This window comes from Narcine bancroftii, chromosome 1 (assembly GCF_036971445.1).
Source record: "Narcine bancroftii isolate sNarBan1 chromosome 1, sNarBan1.hap1, whole genome shotgun sequence".
Classification (NCBI taxonomy): domain Eukaryota; kingdom Metazoa; phylum Chordata; class Chondrichthyes; order Torpediniformes; family Narcinidae; genus Narcine; species Narcine bancroftii.
In genome coordinates this window covers 187,987,747-188,010,298 of record NC_091469.1, presented here as the reverse complement: position 1 = coordinate 188,010,298, position 22,552 = coordinate 187,987,747, and the positions used below count along the sequence as shown (strand labels likewise).

Genomic DNA, 22,552 nt, shown 5'->3' with positions numbered 1-22,552 from the left:
GGATTGTTTGTTATGCTATTTTGAAATAACTTAAAAAGAAACACTACAAATGAATAACTACAGAATCTTGGCATTCACCACAGAATGGACATGTTTATAGTCAAGAATCCTAACCAGATAAAAGATAGAAGTGTGTAAGGAAGGGAAAGGAAAGGGGAGGGAGAGAGGGTTAAATAGTAAGGCCACATTGAAAAACTGAAGGACATTGTTTAACCTTTCAAGCAAATAATGTACTCATCAAATGTAATTTTAGACATTTCCACTTCAAATGATGGATGATGAGCTGCAGTGTATTTATTTCAATGCAAGAGTATTATGGATATAGCAATGGAATGAATTTCATGAGCAGAGTTTTAGTTGGTAATTTGGCCCATCAACTCTCTGCTAGCTGAAGAACATTCTTCTTAGTCCTATCCTCACTCTTCTTTCCCTTAACATATATATTTCATAATATGCCCACGGTTGATTGGAAATGAATGTTTATTCAATAATATTTGTTCATAGATTGGATTTAAGACTTTAAAGGACATCAATCATTCTGGTGCCCAGGAAGAGCAGAGTGAGCTGCCTCAATGACTATCACCCAGTAGCACTAACATCTACTGTGATAATGCTTTGAGATGTTAGTCAAAACCAGAATTAACATGTATCTAATGTGACAGAATATAGATAGGTTTTTGGGAGATAAATTGGGGCAGATTTTAGTATAGGTCACATACAAACACTTTAAAACAGATCTTATTTAAAATACTGGAGCTCTGCCCCATGCTAGACATGTTAGGGCCAACAGTCTTTGCAGAAGCTTTGTAGAGTGCCCAAGAGACTTCACTAATGGATTGTTGTTTGCATAAAGGCAACAGATGAAAGAGCTTGTTGGAGTTGACTTCTGTCTGGAAGGGAACTTGATGTTCTAAGAGGGTCATGTGGTTTTGCAAGCAGAGAGAGTCAAACAGACTTTCTCTCAGAGAGAGAGAGAGAGAAAGACACGCACACACAGAGATCACTTCTACAGTGTAACAACCAGCAACAGCAGCTGGGACTGGAACAGGACAAGCAGGTAAGCTTGTGGAAAACCCTATTTGGAAGATGGGCTGTGAGTTTTTAGTCTAGCCTAGTCAAATCTCTTGTGGTTCATGCAAGAGAAGACTGGCTGTCTAATGTTTCACTTGGAATAAGAGAAACAGGAAAGGACTCTATGATGACCTGAAAGAAAGAGGTTATCATCTGGAGAACCCTGAGGGGGCAAGATTCGTTAGAAAGGCACTGAAGTGGTTAATGGAAGTAAATCAGTTGTGAGTGACCTGGAACAACAAATCTCTCTCTGAAAACCCACAAGAACCTTCCTGAGTGGTAACCATTTATCTTTCAAGCACCAAAGCCAGGTGAACTTTATAAATGTTAAATTCTGTGCACAGTATAAGAATTGCCTGCAGCTAGTGAACTTGGAGGAATGAGAAATGAGATTGGACTGTGAGCCAAAGAACTTTTCTGAACTTACACACACATTGCATACACGTGCGCTTGGAGTTGGAAGGGGGTTGAATTGGGTTGGTTAGGTCAGTGGTGATAAGTTGAAGTGTGATTCTGCTTTCATGTTTAAGGATAATTAAAAGGAACTTTTGTTTAAGTAACCATTTGTCTTGGTGTATATCTATTGCTGCTGGGTTTTGGGGTCCTCTGGGCTCGTAACACTAAGCAAAATGACTGAACCAACTGAAATTTGGTCATTGTCACAATCGCTCCACAGGAGATGCAATATCACTGGCTCTCCACCAAGCTCTGGATCACCTCAAAAACAACAACTCTTATATGGGGCTGCTCTTTATAGACTATAGCAGAGACCCAGTGTTTGAAGCATGTCTCTCATTGCTGATCGACATGCTCCAAACACTGGGTCTCTGCACCCCTCTGTTTTAAAGTGTTTGTATGTGACCTATACTAAAATCTGCCCCAATTTATCTCCCAAAAACCTATCTATATTCTGTCACATTAGGTACATGTTAATTCTGGTTTTGACTAACATCTCAAAGCATTATCACAGTAGATGTTAGTGCTACTGGGTGATAGTCATTGAGGCAGCTCACTCTGCTCTTCCTGGGCACCAGAATGATTGATGTCCTTTAAAGTCTTAAATCCAATCTATGAACAAATATTATTGAATAAACATTCATTTCCAATCAACCGTGGGCATATTATGAAATATATATGTTAAGGGAAAGAAGAGTGAGGATAGGACTAAGAAGAATGTTCTTCAGCTAGATTTGTTGTTCCAGGTCACTCACAACATTTACTCAAGTAACAGTAAGCTAGGATCCTCTCAAAGCATGTCACCAGGTAGGCTTTTCTTATCTCTTAATTCCTTACCTTGTCTGTCCTTCTAGTTGATGGGGGAGCATCTGAATCTCTCGATATAGGGATTAAAAAAATGAAATAAAGCGAAAGAAGCTAACAATAAGAGCAGAATACATTTGATCCTTGACTTCCTCATTGGAAGACTGCAGTCAGTACATATTGGAAACAATATCTTCTCACTGACTATCAACACAGGTGCACCTCAAGGATGCTTGCTTAGTCTATTGTTCTACTCTTTATACACCCATGACTGTGTAGCCAGGCATAATTCCAATTTGTTAATGACATCCTGATTGCAGAAACAAATGGGAATGAGGAATCATACGGAAGTGAGATTATTCAGCTTGTTGCGTGGTGTCACACCAACAGCCTTACCCTCAAAGTTAGCAAAACGAAGGAGATGATGGTGGACTTCAGGAGGAAGTAAGGGGAACATGAACCAGTCCTCATCAAGGCCTCAGTAGTGGAGAGTTAGCAAAACGAAGGAGATGATGGTGGACTTCAGGAGGAAGTAAGGGGAACATGAACCAGTCCTCATCAAGGCCTCAGTGGTGGAGAGGGTCAAGACTTCAAATTCCTGAGTGTCAACATCTCTGAAGATCTGTCCTGGAGCCTCCATGTTGATGCAATCAGAAAGAAGGCTCGCCAGCAGCTATATTTTGTGGGGTATTTGAGAAGATTTGGTATGTTACCAAAGACTCAAAAGCTTCTACAGGTGTACCATGGAGAGCATTCTGGCTGTTTGCATCACTGTAATGCTAAGGACAAGAAAAAGACTCCAGAAGATTGTTAACTTGGCCTGTGACATCAGGGGAACCATACTTCAAGAGATCATTGCAAAAGGCGGTGTCTTAAGAAAGCAGCTTCAATCCTCAAGGACCCCCACCACGCAGGTCATACCCTCTTCACCCTGCTACCATCAGGGGAAAAAGGCACAGGAGCCTGAAAACAAGCACTCAACAGCCCAAAGACAGCTTCTTCCTTGCTGCGCCATCAAGTACCTGAATGATCAATGAACCAAAGACACTGACATACTTTTATTTTTCATTCACTGTTTTTATTTATTTTTGTAAGGTGGTTATATGAAAGTTTGCACTGTGATGTCGCAAAACACGAATTTCATGACTTGTTCATGACAATAAATTCTGATTCTGAGTGAATAATTATTTCTATTAGTCAATAATAGGAGGTAATAAATTAAGATTAGGATATGAAGTTATTTAAGAAAGGTTGTTTAATGTCTTTTGAACAGCTGTTAAGTAAATATGACATACCAAATATTCATTTTTTAGATATTTACAGATTAGAAATTTCTTAAATACCATATTACTGGAATTTCCATTTGTATATCCACCAGATCTAGTTGATAATATTTTTTAATTGAATCCTTCTCAGAAAAGGGGTAATTGGAATTATATATGACAGATTATTGAAATTACGTCCAGTACTTCATGATAAGATTAAAAAGGCTTGGGAATTGGAACTTGCAAAACCCTTATCGGAGGATCAATGGGACAAGATTCTTAAACTGATGAATACATCTTCAATATATGCCTGGCATTCAATAATCCAATTCAAAGTGGTGCATTGAATTCACATGTCCAAAGATGAGATGGCTTATATATTAACCCTACTTGTGACAGATGCAAATCTGATATTGCTACATTGAGACATATGTTTTGGTCTTGTCCATCCTTAGAAATCTATTGGAATTTTTTTTTTAATATCTTTTCAACTGTATTTCAAGTGGAGCTATGACCTAATCTATTAACTGCTTTTTTTGGGGAATTTGAACCAGACATGGGGAGTTTTTCTCTACCTGTACAACGGGCTGTGGCCTTCTCTACATTGTTGGCTAGAAGAGCCATCTTATTCAAATGGAAAGACTCTAGACCTCCAACAGTGCCTCAATGGTTCTCTCATATTAGGTCCTGTTAAAATTAGTTATCATGTATTTGATTCATTGGTGAAATTTGAAGATACATGACGATCTTTTATGTCTTATTTTGATTTGATGTAAATGTTTTTAATGTGATTAGATGTACTCTCTCTTCCAGATGAGATACCGTCTTACCTTTGTTTTTTGATTCACAGTATGAATCAAAAACTACAAAATGTATGTAACCCTGAAGATAAGCTGCTCAGATGTTTTTTGTTAGTTTTTTTTAATAGAGGAGGTTAGGTTGGTATATGTGACTGTGTGTATAGGGGAACTGAGTGTATACTGTTTGAAGTTTTTTCTTGATTACATATGTGATATTGTATTTTCAGTTTAATTTCCTTTTCTTTATTGTACTGTTTTTGTTATAGAAACCAATAAAAAGATTGAAAAAGAAAGGAAGGATATGCAGTTTAGATGACAGAATTAAACATTTGAAGTTGAAAATATTAAAGATCTGTGAACATTTGAAAATAACATAAACAGGACCGTGCTGGAGTAGTGGCAGAGTTCAATGTTCTCATGTGACCTTCAATACATGATTCATAGCATGCTAATGCACAGATTCAGTCTAAGTACAGGTATTGTGCCATTCATATTTTTATCCCCATTATAATGTAAACAGCTCATGAAAAAAAAAGTTTAATTTACGGAAATGGTGCGGATCTTTGCCTAGATAAATTATGGCTTCCGCATGAATTGGTACAATGTGTGATTTTATTGATTCTCGCTTCACAGTCGAGATTGGATTAAAGCCAAACCAGAACCGGTTTAAATTTTAATATGTAGTACAATGAAAGATTTTTTTTTCTTTTCTAGCTTATTTTTTTGTCTTCACTACATATTCCATTTGTGTTAATAGTCCGGCTGCTCGTGTTTGAAACTAGTGGCACTGCAAAAGTTTCACTTTTTCTTAATTTCGAATCAGAGTTTCTTCCAATGGGAAGGAATAATAGGAAATATATCTCATTTCAACTTGATTTTTTTAAATTCAGACTGTTCCAGACTGAGATAGTTTTCCTAGAAATCAGATGACTTAGTGCAATAGCATTAAGCAATATGTAATTGAACTTCAATTTTTTTGTGAATGAATTTCAAGAACAGTCTTTCCATCTACATGAGAATCATGTAGATGGCAGAACATATCTTTGGCAAACTTAATTGTATATTGCTCATGTATGTTAGAACTTTGGTAACTAGAATATGCACTAAATGGTATAATCCATCTTTCAGTGCCAGTGTTGAGTGGTGCCAGTGAAGTTGTGTCATGTTTTTCTGCGTTATGAAAATAATTGACCATTAACAGGGAAGCTAGGTGATTTAGAGTACTAGGAATTCAGTTGACATTTATAATATTTGTACTAGTGACTAGGGAATTAAAAGCTGCTATGTTTATACTAGCATTTTGAAGAAAGTGCTAAATTAATTCTCTACATTGCCTCATTGTCTTGAGCGCTTCACTCATGCTGGTTGAGATGGAGCTACAGAACGATAATGGAGGCAGGCCAGATATCCCTGGGTAACATGATGAAGGGAACCCTACCCCTCTAGCTTTAGCATAGCTATGGATAAGGATAAAAGCAGACAAGATGAGAAAGTATTTAATTGAAGAAGAGATGAGGCAGGAACTAGTGAGACTAAATTGGAAACAGATGTCCAAGGGTAAGAGCACAGGTGCCTGGAATGCCTTGCCAGGGATGGTGGTGGAGGCTGAAATATTATAGAAGTATTCAAGAGACTATTAGACAGGCACATGGTTGGAAGAAAAATAGAGGCTTACAAGGAATGGAGAGTTTAGTATTTTTTTTTGAAGGGATATATGGTTCAGCGCAACAAAGGGCTTACAGTGCTGTAGAGTTCTATGTTCTATCTTTGGTGTTACTATCTCCAGCTCTCTGAACAGCAATGTATCCAGAGGTGGAGGTTTTCTAAGCCACTGCTGACAGAAACGTGCAAGGTTACTACAACTTGATGCAGTCACTGGTGGCCAATCTATGTCATATATCTAGTTTTTTTCCATTCCACGGTTTAAGGATGCTGTGCATTCAAGATGAAGGGCCTTATCTCCTCTTCATTGAGACAATCATTTTGAAGATTGGAACATATCTAAAGATCCTTGGTTCTATCTGGTCTCCCTTTATACCCCCATTATCACATCTTATCAGATTCCAGTTCCGGTATCCTCTGTTTTCACCCACTTCACCTGGTATGACTCATCTTCCTTCACCAAACTCCTTTGTTTTCCTTGCTGTTCTCTCCCTTTATCTGGTACCTGCCAATCTACTACCTCTGTCCATTAGGCTTCACCTCTCCCTGGATCACCAATCCCACATGCAGCCATGTCCTATTCTTCACACCCTGTCCTCTTTACACTATCTTCTCATCTCATCCAGGGGTTGTGAGTTCGTTCCTTACTGGGGCCTCATTTCTGTGAGAGGTGCTTGACAAAATGGTGACATTCAGTCTTCCTTATGGTGGACAAAGTGAAATAATTTCCTGTATGTTACATTTAAATGTAATATTACTCGAAAACCTCCCGACAGGCCAATCGGACCAGATCATGTCCATGCGACTCCCCCTTCAAAACAAGCGTCGCATCACCTTCATCAGTGTCTATGCTCCAACCCTCCAGGCGGAACCAGCAGAAAAGGACAAGTTCTACACTGATCTGCGCAACCTCATTCAACGCACCCCTACAGCCGACAAGGTTGTCATCCTTGGCGACTTCAACGCTCGCGTCGGCAAAGACTCAGAAACCTGGCCAGGAATCCTGGGCAAGCATGGTGTCAGCAAGTGCAACGACAATGGGCACCTCCTGTTGGAGCTCTGCACAGAACAGCGGCTTGTCATTACAAACACCCTTTTTCAGCAGAGGGACAGCCTGAAGACTACCTGGATGCATCCGCGATCCAAACACTGGCACCTCCTGGACTACGTCCTGGTGCGAGAAAGAGACAAACGAGATGTGCTCCACACCAGGGTCATGCCCAACGTGGAATGCCACACTGACCACTGGCTGGTTCGCTGCAAGCTGAACCTTCACTTCAAGCCAAAGTCCAGGAACAGTAAAGCCCCCAGAAAGAAGTTCAATGTTGGAAACTTGCAGTCAGACGAAGTGAGAGGAAACTTCCAGGCAAACCTCAAAGCAAAGCTCGAGGATGCAATCTGCCTCTCGGACTCGTCCCCTGAAACCCTCTGGGATCAGCTGAAGACTGCCATACTGCAATCCACTGAAGAGGTACTGGGCTTCTCCTCCAGGAAAAACAAGGACTGGTTCGACGAAAACAACCAGGAAATCCAGGAGCTGCTGGCAAAGAAGCGAGCTGCCCACCAGGCTCACCTTGCAAAGCCGTCCTGGCCAGAAAAGAATCGAGCCTTCCATCGCGCATGCAGCCATCTTCAGCGCAAACTCCAGAAGATCCAAAATGAGTGGTGGACTAGCCTCGCCAAATGAACCCAGCTCAGTGCGGATATTGGCGACTTCAGGGGTTTTTACGAGGCTCTAAAGGCTGTGTATGGCCCCTCACCCCAAGTCCAAAGCCCGCTGCGCACCTCAGACGGCAAAGTCCACCTCAGCGACAAGATCTCCATCCTCAACCGATGGTCAGAACACTTCCAATCTCTTTTCAGTGCCAACCGCTCAGTCAAAGAATCCGCCCTGCTCCAGCTCCCTCAACAGCCTTTAAGGCTAGAGCTGGATAAGGTCCTCACCCGGCAAGAGACATATAAGGCAATTGAACAACTGAAAAGTGGCAAAGCAGCAGGTATGGATGGAATCCCCCCAGAGGTCTGGAAGGCTGGCGGCAAAACTCTGCATGCCAAACTGCGTGAGTTTTTCAAGCTCTGCTGGGACCAAGGAAAGCTGCCTCAGGACCTTCGTGATGCCATCATCATCACCCTGTACAAAAACAAAGCCGAGAAATCAGACTGCTCAAACTACAGGGGAATCACGCTGCTCTCCATTGCAAGCAAAATCTTCGCTAGGATTCTCCAAAATAGAATAATACCTAGGGTCGCCGAAAATGTCCTCCCAGAATCACAGTGCGGCTTTCGCGCAAACAGAGGAACTACTGACGTGGTCTTTGCCCTCAGACAGCTCCAAGAAAAGTGCAGAGAGTAAAACAAAGGACTCTACATCACCTTTGTTGACCTCACCAAAGCCTTCGACACCGTGAGTAGGAAAGGGCTTTGGCAAGTATTAGAGCGCCTCGGATTCCCCCCAAAGTTCCTCAACATAGTTATCCAACTGCACAAAAACCAACAAGGTCGGGTCAGATACAGCAATGAGCTCTCTGAACTCTTCTCCATTAACAATGGCGTGAGGCAAGGCTGTGTTCTCGCACCAACCCTCTTTTCAATCTTCTTCAACATGATGCTGAAACAAGCCATGAAAGACCTCAACAATGAAGACGCTGTTTACATCCGGTACTGCACGGATGGCAGTCTCTTCAATCTGAGGCACCTGCAAGCTCACACCAAGATACAAGAGCAACTTGTCCGTGAACTACTCTTTGCAGATGATGCCGCTTTAGTTGCCCATTCAGAGCCAGCTCTTCAGCGCTTGACGTCCTGTTTTGCGGAAACTGCCAAAATGTTTGGCCTGGAAGTCAGCCTGAAGAAAACTGAGGTCCTCCATCAGCCAGCTCCCCACCATGACTACCAGCCCCCCCACATCTCCATCGGGCACACAAAACTCAAAACGGTCAACCAGTTTACCTATCTCGGCTGCAGCATTTCATCGGATGCAAGGATCGACAACGAGATAGACAACAGATTCGCCAAGGCAAATAGCACCTTTGGAAGACTACACAAAAGAGTCTGGAAAAACAACCAACTGAAAAACCTCACAAAGATTAGCGTATACAGAGCCATTGTCATACCCACACTCCTGTTTGCTCCGAATCATGGGTCCTTTACCGGCATCACCTACAACTCCGAGAACGCTTCCACCAGCGTTGTCTCCGCTCCATCCTCAACATTAATTGGAGCAACTTCATCTCCAACATCGAAGTACTCGAGATGGCAGAGGCCGACAGCATCGAATCCACGCTGCTGAAGATCCAACTGTGCTGGGTAGGTCATGTCTCCAGAATGGAGGACCATTGCCTTCCCAAGATCGTGTTATATGGCGAGCTCTCCACTGGCCACCGAGACAGAGGTGCACCGAAGAAGATGTACAAGGACTGCCTAAAGAAATCTCTTGGTGCCTGCCACATTGGCCATCGCCAGTGGGCTGATATCGCCTCAAACCGTGCATCTTGGCGCCTCACAGTTCGGCGGGCAGCAACCTCCTTTGAAGAAGACCGCAGAGCCCACTTCTCTGTCAAAAGACAAAGGAGGAAAAACCCAACCCCAACCCACCAATTATCCCTTGCAACCGCTGCAACCGTGTCTGCCTGTCCCGCATCGGACTTGTCAGCCACAAACGAGCCTGCAGCTGACGTGGACATTACCCCTCCATAAATCTTCGTCCGTGAAGCCAAGCCAAAGAAAGTATTACCTTTACATTCCTAATCATCATGACTGACGCTGTTCAAACTTTTGAGCACACAAATTATGTTTAGATTCAGATTCCAGTGCCTGCAATCTCCTCTGTCCCTCCTTAAAACAATTCTTCATGTAATACATTCTCAGTCTAGTTGGATCAGGTATTTAATTTATGTAAAAATTGCAAGCACCAGAATTATGCAATTTTGTAAACAATAGGGCAGGAGATGCACAGAGCTGTAATGTGGAAATCATTTCTGCGCCTAGTTTTGAGGTAAAAACTGTATTGGTGTTCAGGATTAAATAGAATATAAGCATGAATTAAAAGGAGTTGAATAGATACAAAAACAGATTGAGTAAATGTGATTGGAATTGTCTGTGTGAGTCATGCGCAAATACTGACATTAAGGATTGGCTTGAACAGCTCATTTCCAAATTATAACTTTGCTCTTTGGTGAAAATGTGACTGTAATCTGATGTGAAAAATGTGAATTTCTTGCATATCAAAGAAGCTTGTTGTATAGAAATTTGTGACAAAACTTTGGACATAAAATGGAAATGATCGAAGTTGGAGTATTTGTCATGTCTCAGTTTCTTCTGAACTGCTATTGACCAAAACTGTTATTTTGTATCAGAATGTACCCTTTTTGTATTTAGTGCTTAATATGCATTCAATAGTTACTATAGGTAGTCCTCGACTTACGACCATAATTGAGACTGGAGAATCGGTTGTAACTCAAATTGGTTGTAAGTTGGGTTCACCCCACTGTGCTTGTCCAAACCAGGACCCAAGGCAATTTTTCAAAAACATTTTTAACAAATGATCCTTGAATGATGAATCTCAACACATGTACATTTCAGAACCTTTAACAGAGATGAACAAGATACGAACTTCATGTAACTAATAAAGAACCTCAATGTATATTCAGTACTTTTAATATCGTAGTAAATATGTACGGTACCTGTACTGTACAGTGGTTTTAATAAAGATAGTCAACATTTCAACCTTAATCGGAAGTCCCTTCATCTGAACTTGATCCCATCACTGCTCTTGTGCTGGTACTTGGCTGTAGCTCCTCAGTCGTCGTCATCTTCATGGGTTGATGGGCAGGGGAGTTGATGAAGGACATTTGAAGAACAAGCCTAAATTTGTTTGTACCATTTGTTTCTTTTTTTCATTGTAAATTTGATGATAAGAACGTAAAGCATCTGGAATTTGGTGATCTATCTTGGGAAATCTTTCACCCTTCTAGTCCATGCTTTCAAACTCGGCAATGGGTTTATTCATTTGTGAAAATGAACTGGACAGGCCCTTAACAGTGAACTTCTTCCGTCATTCCTCATCCTCATCCTCTTTCCTCTTCTGCAATGTGTTCTTCTTCTAATTCGATTAAGTCCTCATTGGTCAATTCTTTTGATTCAAGATCTAATAACTCTTCCACATCTTCAATGTTGACTACCAAATCAAGATCCATTGCGAGCATCACAATGTTCACTCTAATCTGGTCAAGCACATCCTTCTCATTCAAGCTAACGTGAATGTTGTGTTTGAGACATTTTTTTCTAAATTTCATTCATAGCTCTTCCTGTCACTTTCTCCCCTACTGCTGCAATGTTCTTGATGCAATTAAGAATGCTGTAACCTTTCCAAAAGTCACATAATGATATTTGATCATTGTTGGTTGCTGCTATGGCCTGCGCAAATGTTGAATGAAGGTAATGAGCTTTAAAAGTCGCAATTGTCTCTTGGTCCATAGGCTGAATGATAGAAGTTGTGTTTGGTGGCAGAAATATCATGTTAACATTGGGATTAATATCCGACATTGGAGGTGGATGTCTAGGTGTGTAATCTAAGATTAATAGACTCTTGAAAGTGAAACAATATTTCTAAACAATATTGCCGAACATGAGGAACGAAACAGTTAGCAAACTAGTCTTCAAACAAGGTCCAAGTCATCCAGGCTTTGGGGTTGGATCTGTAGTGGACAGACAGGGCGTGCTTGTTAATGCTTTTGAATGCACGTGGGTTCTCGCCGTGGTAAATCATGAAAGGCTTTGGCTTAAAACCAGCAGCATTACCTCCAAGTAACAAGGTCACTTGATCCTTAAATGCTTTAAACCCTGGCATCATGCAAGCTTCTTTAAGGATGTATATTCTTTCCAGCATCCTCTTCCAAAAAAGTCTCATTTTGTCCACATTGAAAATGTGCTCTGGTTGATGACTACCATCACAGATTAACTCACCCAGACTGTCAATGAACTTTTTGGTGGCTCCTTCACCAGCACTTGCTGCTTCACCTGAGACTCGTACGTTGTGCAAGCTGTACCATCTTTTAAATCTACTAATATTACATGCGGTGGAGCTCCCAATGTATTCCTCTCCCACTTGCTCCTTCAATGCCTCGAGAAGACTTCTAGCCTTCATCTGAATCGTCCTTAAATTCAATGGCATGAATTTCTGAAAGAGGTCTTCCAACCATACCATTAAAAACTTCTCTATCTCATGAATGGGCCCCCACCATTGCTTAATTAAAATTGTGCTCTTCAAACTTACAGAGCCTCTTACAGCCTTGCGTATTCACTCCGCATCCTATAAAACTGTTAACGTGGAGGTATGCGACAACTGAAGACTCCGTGCAGTATCATTGACCTTTCTACCTTGGTCATGTTGGTTAATGGCTTTCATTTTTACCTCCAAAGTTATGGTTTTCCTTGGTCTCTTAGCAGCAAGGGATATGTTTTTGCTCTTGCTTGCCATGTTTCTAGTGTGCCTACAGAATGGTGATTGCGCACGTGGCCATACAGAGTATAGTGCTATGTTTCATATGCGCAGAAGCATATTTTTGTTTTTAAAAATGTCAGTCTTGTGTGCAGGTGATTATAACTTGCGAAGGTCAGAAGTTGAGGACTACCTGTATAGTATATACAGCAAATAAATATCCTTTTAAAAAGAGACCACCAGAAAAAGTGATCCGGCTGATGTTTAAAAGTCAAATTAAAAATACAGTAGTATCAAATCAAATAAAAAGATTTAAAATGTGTTCCCAAAGCACTTTAAGACTGAGCACTGGGAAAAATTCAGAATGCAGCAAAAGAGAATCAAAAAATTGATAAGAAAAATAAAATATGGAGTTAGTCAGCAAGAAGCTTAAAACACAGTAAAGAAAGAGGACATTTTTTTTAAAAATCAAAAATTAATACAGAAGCCTCACCTTTTATCCAGTTGCCGTTGTTCTAGATTTTGGGATTATTTTAAAATGGTAGTACCTTTAAGCAAGTGTGATGCTTCAAAATTGCACAAAACAGGGGTGCGAGGTGTTAAATTAATTTGGATAAATTAAGACCATAATATCATTCGCATATTTTTTAAATTTTAAAGTAAAACTTCAAAATAAAACTGGCTCAGATCCCTGTCATCCCTGTCCCTGCTCTCTCTCACCTTTGGTGGAAAGGTGACATTTGTCCCCGAGCCTCGAGTTCACTTGCAGTGGCGGCTGGCTCAATGCAGGAGCAATGGCTGTCTTCCTTACCCATCATCCCCCACACAGCTGAAACCCGGTGGGGGGGGGGGGGAAGCAGGCATGACTGATGGATGGCTGGGGTTGGGAACGACCGATGGGGTAGGGACGACGGACGTGCGGCTGGGGTGGGTCAGGGTTACGACTGGGGAGGGGGCTAGGAGCAAGATATTCAGGCGTTTTCATTACAGAAAAAAGTGTCGGTATTTGGAGGTTTCTGGTGTTCAGAATCAACATAAGAACATAAGAAATAGGAGCAGGAATCCCCCATCCGACCGATTGAGCCAACTCCGCCATTCAATAAGAAAAAGGCTCATCTGATCATTAACTCAACTCCTCCTACCTGCCTTTTCCCGATATCCCTTAATTCCTTTTTTATGTAAAAATCTATCTAACTGAACCTTAAATATGTTTAATGAAGTCGCCAAATTGCTTCCCTGGGCATGAATTCCACAGATTCAGTCCTCTCTGGGAAAAAAGTTTTTCTTCATCTTAAATCTGCTCCCCTGAATCTTGAGGCTGTGTCCCCTAGTTCTGCCTTTATCTTATCTATCCCTTTCATAATTTTATATATTTCTATAAGATCTTCTCATTCTTCTGAATTTAAATGATCATAATCCCAGATGATTTAGTTTCTCCTCATAGGTCAACCCCCTCATCTCTGGGATCAACCTGGTGAACCTCCTATGGACTGTCTCCAAGGCCAGTATATCCTTCCTCAAGTATGGTGATCGGAACTGCACACAGTACTCCAGGTGCAGCCTTACCAGTACCTTGTGTTGTTACAGCATGACCTCCCTGCTCTTGAATGCAATTCCTCTAGTGATGAAGGCCAACATTCTATTTGCTTTCTTAATAACCTGTTGTACCTGCAACCCAACATTTTGTGATTCATACACAAGTACTCCCAAGTCCTTCTGCACTACAGCAAGCTGCAATTTTTCACAATTTAAGTAATAGTCTGCTCTTCTATTTTCCTACCAAAATAGATTACCTCGCATTTACTAAGGTTGTATTCCATCTGCCAGAGCTTTGCCCACTCAACTAACTTAACTATATTTTTCTGCAGCCTCTCCACATCCTCTGTACAATTTGCTTTTCCTCTCAATTTAGTATTATCCACAAACTTGGCTGCACTACACTCTGTCCCCTCTTCCAAATCATCCATGTAAATGGTGAACAACTGTGGGCCCAGCACTGACCCCTGCAGCACCCCATTTACTACTGTCTGCCAAGCAGAAAAACACCCATTTATTTTGACACTCTGCCTTTTGTCAGTTAACCAATCTTCAATCCAGGCCAATATACTTCCCCGACTCCTTTCATCTACATCTTATAAGTCTCTTGTGGGGCACCTTATCAAATGCCTTCTGAAAATCCAAATATACAACATCACCTGTTCCCCTCTATCAACCGCACCTATTATATCCTCAAAGAACTCTAGCTAGTTTGTCAAACAAGACCTGGCCTTTCTGAATCCATGCTGTGTCTGCCTGATGGAACCCCTTTGTTCTAAATATCTCACTATTTCATCCTTAATGACAGCTTCAAGCATTTTCCCGACTACAGACGTTAAGCTAACTGTCTGATAGTTATCTGTCTTCTGCCTACATCCCTTTTTAAAAAGTGATGTGACATTTGCTGCCTTCCATTCTGCCAGGACCTGACCAGAATCAAAGAATTTTGATAAATGACTACCAATGCATCGATTATAACTCACGCCATTTCCTTCAGTACCCTGAGATGCATCCCATCAGGACCAGGGGATTTGTCCGCCTTCAGTCTCATTAGTTTGCTCATCTCTTTTGTAACAATTATTTTATCAAGGCCCTCACCTCTATCACCACTCACCACTCCCTATCACCACTCTTTGGCATGCTGGACATGTCTTCCACCGTGAAGACTGACACAAAATGCCTCAACGCCTCGGCCATTTCCTCATTACTCAATATTAATCCCCTTTCCTCATCTTCCAAAGGATCTATGTTGACTCTAGCCACCCTCTTCCATTTTATATATTTATAATTTTTTTTGCTCTCTTTTTATATTTTGTGCTAATTTACCATCGTAATCTTTCTTCTCTTTCCTTATTTCTCGTTTACTTGTCCTTTGTTGCCTTTTAAAGTTTTCCCAGTCTTTCAGTTTCCAAATACTCTTGGCTACTTTGTATACATGAGGTTTTAATTTTATATTTTCCTTTATTTCCTTAGTTAACCAAGATTGACTCTTCCCTCTCTTACTGCCCTTATTTTTAACGGGAATATGTTTTTGTTGAGCTCTGTGAAAAATCACTTTGAAAGTCTTCTACTGTTCCTCAACTCTTCTGCCAACTAGCCTGTGCTCCCAGTCCATGCTGACCAGTTCCATCCTCATCCTGTTGTAGCATAATACACTAGTTTTAGATCTATTGAACCCTCTGTCTGTATGAGAAAATCATTCATACTATGATCGCTTTATTTCAAGAGGGTCCCTAACTACCAGATCATTAATTTTACCTATCTCATTACAGAGGAGAAAACAATGTCTGAATACTGAATAAGCAAAGAAAATTATAACAGCTGAACAATTGTATGAAAGAAATTATTAGCACTGAAGGTTTAAATCTCTAGGTCCTGATCTGCATTGCATAGTTTTGAAATCAGTGACATGGAGGAGATGTTGCACTAGGTGTCAAATTCCAATTATGCTGGAATATGTCCCCACAGATTGAAATTGAACCACACAAATTTAGGAAAGAGGGAAGAGAAAAGATGAAAACTTTCAACTAGTTACCCTACCAGGAATAACAAAAATGCTAAAATCTATTGGAATGGAAATGGTAACAGAACACTGAGGAAATAATACAGTAATAGGATGGAGTAAAGTTGACATGAATTTATGAGAAGAATATTATGTTTGACAAACTGCTTTGAGATGTTTTTGATAGTTTAACTTGTAGAATATATAAGGAGAAGCCAATGTGTGTAATGTATTTAGACTTTCAGAATTGGTTAAGTGTCTCATGAGAGTTTATTATATTAGAGTATGTAGGATTTGTGTTAATAATAACAATGTGAAGTGAGATTTGGTTAATAGACAGAAAACAGAATATAAATACGAGGTCATTTTGGGGTTGAAACCCTGTGTCGAGCAGGGACAACAAAGCTTGGCACTGTGCCAAATATATCAATGATTTGGATGAGGGATACTTCTATAATGCAAACAAATATACTGATGATACTTGGTGTAACTTTAGGGGATAAAGGTTAACTAAATGGATGAGGGCATGACAAAATAAATATAATGAAGAAAAAAATGTGAGTGCATGTGCCTTTGTGGGGGAAAAATGTTAAAACAGAGTTGTTTTTAAACAATTAAGCATTGAAAGATTTGTTAGATTAACTCCTGGTTTACTGAGTGGTTGTCCAGTGAAGTGAGACTCGTAAAATAAAGATTATCCCAAAATCTTGAGAGTTTTGAAGGATAAGATCTGATGTGATTGATAATATTATTGATAATATTATGTCAATGACCTCTGACACATATGATAACCATGTAGAAGAAATTTCAATATTTCTTTCTCCTTTCATAGAAAAATATTACTCTCTTTTCATTCTTGAATTGCCTATCTCTAATGAGTGATTATGAATGTTGCTTTGGACTTTTTAACCAGAGAAAACAGACTTTCTTGATGCAACTGATTGAAGGGATTCATTATTTTATATTTTGCTCAGTCTTCTAAAGAGAAAAGGATATGTCAAATTGTCCTTGTAATTGAACCCCTTAAACCTTGAGGTAAACCTTTACCTTGAGGTAATTTGTTAGGCTAGCAGCAATAGAAATTCACCAGACAATGGTATTTTTTAAAATGATCATTTTTATTATTAACTATTAATAACATAACACTTCTTACTTAACTCTAAACTTAACTCCAACTTAACCCAACTATGCCCAAATGTATATATGTGCATGTGTGGCGGGTCCCAAAACCATTACAGTTGTCAGTTTTATGTTGAAACTCAGATTCTTTAAATTATTGCTCAAAAGTAATTATGGAGTAGGTGTGAAGCATAAGACTTCTCAAAACTCACAAAATTCTTGTAGAGTTGTTCTCAGAGAATTGTTTCTTCATATGAATGATTTATCTCTCTTGCATGGTGGTTCCTGAATAAATATTTCACCCAATGATTTCACAAACTCAGGTTTGAGTCTGACAAAGTAACCATCACAATGGTTATGATTCAGAAACAAGCTTTATTTTAGCCAGAATTGGGTCAGTCACAAGTGGCTATTTAAAATCCCACCACAGCACTGCTCTCTCTCTTGACCAAGAGAAGCAGCAAAGTGGCCATCTTTTCTGAAGCCACTGAAATTCTGTGTTCCTCCCTTGACAAGGAGGACACAAGCAGTTCTTTCTTTATTGCATTTCTGACCTCAGATGAAAACTTGTGTAATATTAAAGATGTCTCCTTGAAGTATCTTTAATCACACGACATGACCTCACTGCTGATTTTGTTTGAAGTTCTTCTCTTCCAAAAGTATGAGTTGATATGGTTCTGAATTGCCTGCTGAAGTCACAAACAGATGGCGTTGTGCACACAGATCATTGAAGCAAAAGCCAGCTTTGTTTGAACAGATGCTTCTGAGTTTCCATTCTAAAAACATTGGTAAACAATCAGAGAATCTCTTGTTTAACCAGATGTCCTCCTTGAGCACACCCCATTGTTCTAGATATTTCAATCAACAATCACTTCTGGTTTTATTGCCATTTACCAGACTTTGCATCTCCAAAAATGGCTTATCTCTGAGTGTAATTGTGTGTGACTGTAAGTGTGCCCCTTTCCAGCCCACAATTCCTTTACTAAGAAATATATGTTTTATTGATAAAGATTAATAATAACTCAATTCCGTCACAATACTTTACTGTATCCAATACGTTTTCCCAAGGTATGATGCCAGAATTGAATCCATATTCCAGATGGAGTTTGACCAAAGCTCTGTAAATTGAAACACAACTTCCTATTCTTTGAATTACAATCCTTTTGAACATTCTCTGTGCTCTTTTAATTTTTTTTTCATCTGTGATTTAGTTGTTAATTTGTTTACCTGGAAACCCCAATCTCAGTGCTCCTCCCTTGTTCCGAGTTAAATATTCCCATTGACTTTGGATGAAAATGTATGGTCTCACATTTCACCCCACTGAATTCCATCTGCTTTAGACTTTGCCCACTAATCCTTTGAAACATTCTGCTCCCAGTCGCATAATTTCCTGTTGCTCTGCAATTTATTATCAACTACAAACTTTGATAAATAAATTGTTCTTTATCTAAATCAGTGTTTCTGATGGAAAAACTGAGTCTCTTGTGAATATTCTTGGTGAATGTCACTTCTCACATGCTGCCAATTAGTATGTATTCCCTTTATCACAAGGCACGAGTGTCCAAATTGCCTACTTCTATTCCTTAAATGTATGACACATCAAATGATGATAGTGAATTCTTGAGTTTGATAGAGAAGTAAAAATTTGAAGTATTTTTACAAGGTAAAATAGTTGTTTTCTCCTTTAAATTCATTTGTAAACCAAGCTACTTTAAGATCTGATCAATACAGACTTAATTAAAATTTTTTTATTGTTCCTTTTATTTTTCAGATGTGGACATTCTCCAAAGGCTGGGCCTTACTGGGAAAAAAACACAAGCGCAGTCATCACCATCTTCTGTAACGTCCCACTCTGTTCCTCAGGGGGTCATTCCTTTTAAATCAGGCATTATTCTCACACAGAGAGCACGCATCAAAACACCTGTTGCAGCACTCATTCCTGCCTCATATGGCACTAACCTTGCCATAGTTTTGAGCCTATGCTCACATCGTATCAACAATGCTTTTTTATTTTCTGTTAGAAATAAGAGGAAAAAACTACAACTTGGTGTTCAATTTATACCAGGTAAAATCATTGTGTACGTAGGACACAAACAGTCTGTATATTTTGATTATGATGTTCACGATGGCCAATGGCACCATATGGCAATCAACATCAGGAGCCGAAAGGTTACTCTATATACTTCTTGTGGGAAGAATCGCACTAATGCAAATTTGCATATTAAAAGAGAAGATTCTTTAGATCCAGATGGTTCCTTTCTTTTGGGAAAAATGAACCAAAACTCGGTTCAATTTGAAGGAGCCATCTGCCAATTTGATATTTATCCTTCTGCAAAAGCAGCCCATAATTATTGCAAATATATAAAAAAACAGTGTAGGCAGGCAGATATCTATCGGCCGAACCTTCTCCCACTGCTTCCTGTCTTATCGCGCTTCCCTAATTCATCCGTTAACTCTTCTTCTCCATTAATGCTGCATAAAAGGACTGGAAAGGATGACAACTGTACAGAGAGGTCAGCTTTTATGGGCATGGCTCAAACGATGCCAAACTTCAACATCCATCTCAAAAAACGTTCATCTTTTGTGACCACATCCCAGCCTGCTCTGTTATCAGTACAACATCAGAGCACTGCTTCCTCCCGTCTACAGATGACAACAACACGACTTCCAAGCACTGAGTTTCTCCAGATCCCTCCACGAATAAAATTTCCAACCATGGCCCCAGCAATGATGCTATCTCATACAGCTCAAAGCAAATCATCGGAGAAAAATAATGTAAAGTTAAAGAGGCAGGAAGGACAGATTAGCCAAAGCCATTCTAGAAACACAACAGAGCAAGATATGAAAAAGAAAGTGAAAATAACTGTAAATGTGACAACAAATCCAATATCAACAAAGCCAATTAAAAAGAAACCAAAATACAAATCCACTGAGAGTCAATTTAAGACCCAAAAACCCTCAAAAGAACTCATGGAAGAATTGTTGAAAAGACAGAACAACCAACCACAAAGGCAAAGCAAACAGTCACCAGAAAAGAAAACTGACCTGAAACTAACAACTCCATATGACTCCAGAGGTACTTACACTGTCATATCTACAACACCTGCTGCCACAGATGGATACCAAACCTTTGGGATGGAAAGTTTTACCATTGATCCACTATTTCAAGAATTTATAAGCATTAAAGGGGACCCTGGACCAATGGTAAGATTCATGTCTATTATATTCTTTGACCAAATGTACAGTATATTTTTGTCTATCATCTCTTGAATCAAATTGTAGCCATGATCAATGATTAAATCAAAATAACCATTGATGAACAAGAAAAAAGAGTATAGCAATCCAAACGCTCAAAATTGTTTTTTCAAAATCCTTGCCTAAAAGTTATTTTCCTTGATTTAATTGAAAATTGGTAGTCTTTTGGTGTGAAATGCTAAAGGAACCATTTCTGGAATGACTTGTGTTATTCCAGAAATTCATCCAGACACTTCCTAATGAGAATCTCCCTTGCATTCTTGATGTGATTTCCACAGCATAACAATTTTCCTCTTTGAAGCTTGGAAGGAAACTTAAAACATATTTTCAAGGATTTTCCATTATTGGCATTCTCAGGGCAATCTAATCTTCTCAGTGTAGTAGTCAACTGAAATACCTGTCATGTTATTTCAACCACTGCCTTTGGGCTGAATTCCGGGCCCTCTATTGGACCACCTCCCACCTACAATCTTGATGTTCATCTTATCATCCTCAAGTAACCTAATATGGTTTCTTCACTGCCTTCACCTCCCCACCAAGTTAAACATCATTACAAATGCAGAACATAAGATGGTACAACAAGAAATGGACACTTTGGTCCATTGTGTCTGAGCAATAATAATGCCAAATTAAACTAATCACATCTTCCTGCAAGGCATATAACTCTCCATTCCCTACCTACTTATCTGATTTTCTAAATGCCTCTTAAATGTTCTAGTTGTATCTGCTCCCACCACCCCCAATGGCAGTGCATTCTGGACACCTACTATTTTTTGTGTAGAAAACATGCCTTGCAAGTCTCCTTTAAATTTTCTTCCTCCGTGTTGGGAAAAAAACTGACTATCTATTCAGCTCCCTTCTGCACCGGCTTCTTAGCCACACATTCAACTTTACTATATTCCCATTTTTTGCCTTGCTAGCACATGGCACAGGAAGTAATCCTGAAATTGCAACCATACAGCTCCTGGTTTTTTTTTTAAACTTTCTACCTAACTCCTTAAATTCTCCTTGGAGGACATAATTTCTCTTTCAGTCTATGTATTAACATGTAGTTCCCTGTCACCTTCACACACTATTTTACTCCTCTCCCAGCCATTTATCATTGCCTCATGGGGTCCTTACAATTTCCTCCCCATCTTTTATTCTCCCTCTCTTCTTCGCTTAATCATCCAAAAGTATTGTACTCCATCTTAGACAACCTCAACATGCGCCATTGATCAAGGCCAGGAACATTTGCAGTGAGCAAAAATATTGATTGAAGAAAAATATAAAATAATAATTTCTGGTTCTTCTCTGCCCCAAATGCTGAGGGAAAATATGGACATTAATAGTTGTTTTAAATAATTGTCACATAATCTGATTTAACCAGGAACCTGCAGAATTGAGACCATCTGACACAACATGTTTTGCCATTTTTATTAAAGAATTTTACCCAGATGCTTCAATATCTTTTGTTGATCCCTTTTTTTCCAACCAGTGTAAATTGCTGCTCATTTGATTTCTGTTGGTGATAATCTGGGTGATGTACAGTCAGAAAAAAAAGACCCGCAGCATGATGTTCCCCTCCCTTACCCCCCACCAACACATAATCAATAGCAGTGTTGGAAGATTTTGGAAGAGCTTCTTAAAGAAGTGTTAACTGATGCTCTGTTTAAGTTCTGCCAAACTAGTTGCCATCATATCATATTACAGCCTTGGTCCAATTGTCAACAACAGAATTGAAGCATTTTTACATTCACTGTCATGCATTTGGAAATCGTGTCATCTGTTGGAATTATATTATTTATTTACAGAAAAGCAAGATAAAACTAAATCCAAATTTATGCTAGATTGGGTCTAAAATTACTTGGTATCCTCTGCGACCTCCAGTCAACAGAATAATGCTTGAGTATCATTAGAACAAAGATGTTAGAACTCTGCTTGTAGAAGGCTTTATCTTCATATATACTTGAGTACTTGTAAAGGTTAATGCTATACATTTGAAGAGGTGCAAAATAGCTACCTACTGGTTGTAGTTAAGATGAAGGTTGGCTACGTCCAACATAACATAAATTATAGAACCTGTGTATTCCATTGCATAATTAATAGACTGGCCATACATTATAGAATTGTGACTGAAGTGAAATTGTAGCTTTAAACAGTT

General features: G+C 39.6%; 1 protein-coding gene across 5 annotated transcripts in view; it reads left to right on the top strand.

The window, feature by feature from the left end:
* The window catches only part of col27a1b (collagen, type XXVII, alpha 1b), a 474,822-nt gene that overhangs the window by 43,080 nt on the left and 409,190 nt on the right, over positions 1–22,552 (top strand). For 4 of the 5 annotated variants that reach the window (XM_069885118.1, XM_069885099.1, XM_069885131.1 and 1 more), the window contains exon 3: positions 18,926–20,358. In XM_069885118.1, coding sequence (XP_069741219.1) covers positions 18,926–20,358 — 1,433 coding nt within the window. Of the gene's footprint in view, positions 1–4,676; positions 4,873–18,925; positions 20,359–22,552 lie in introns of those variants that run through there. The other variant, XM_069885108.1, reaches the window with a different exon arrangement.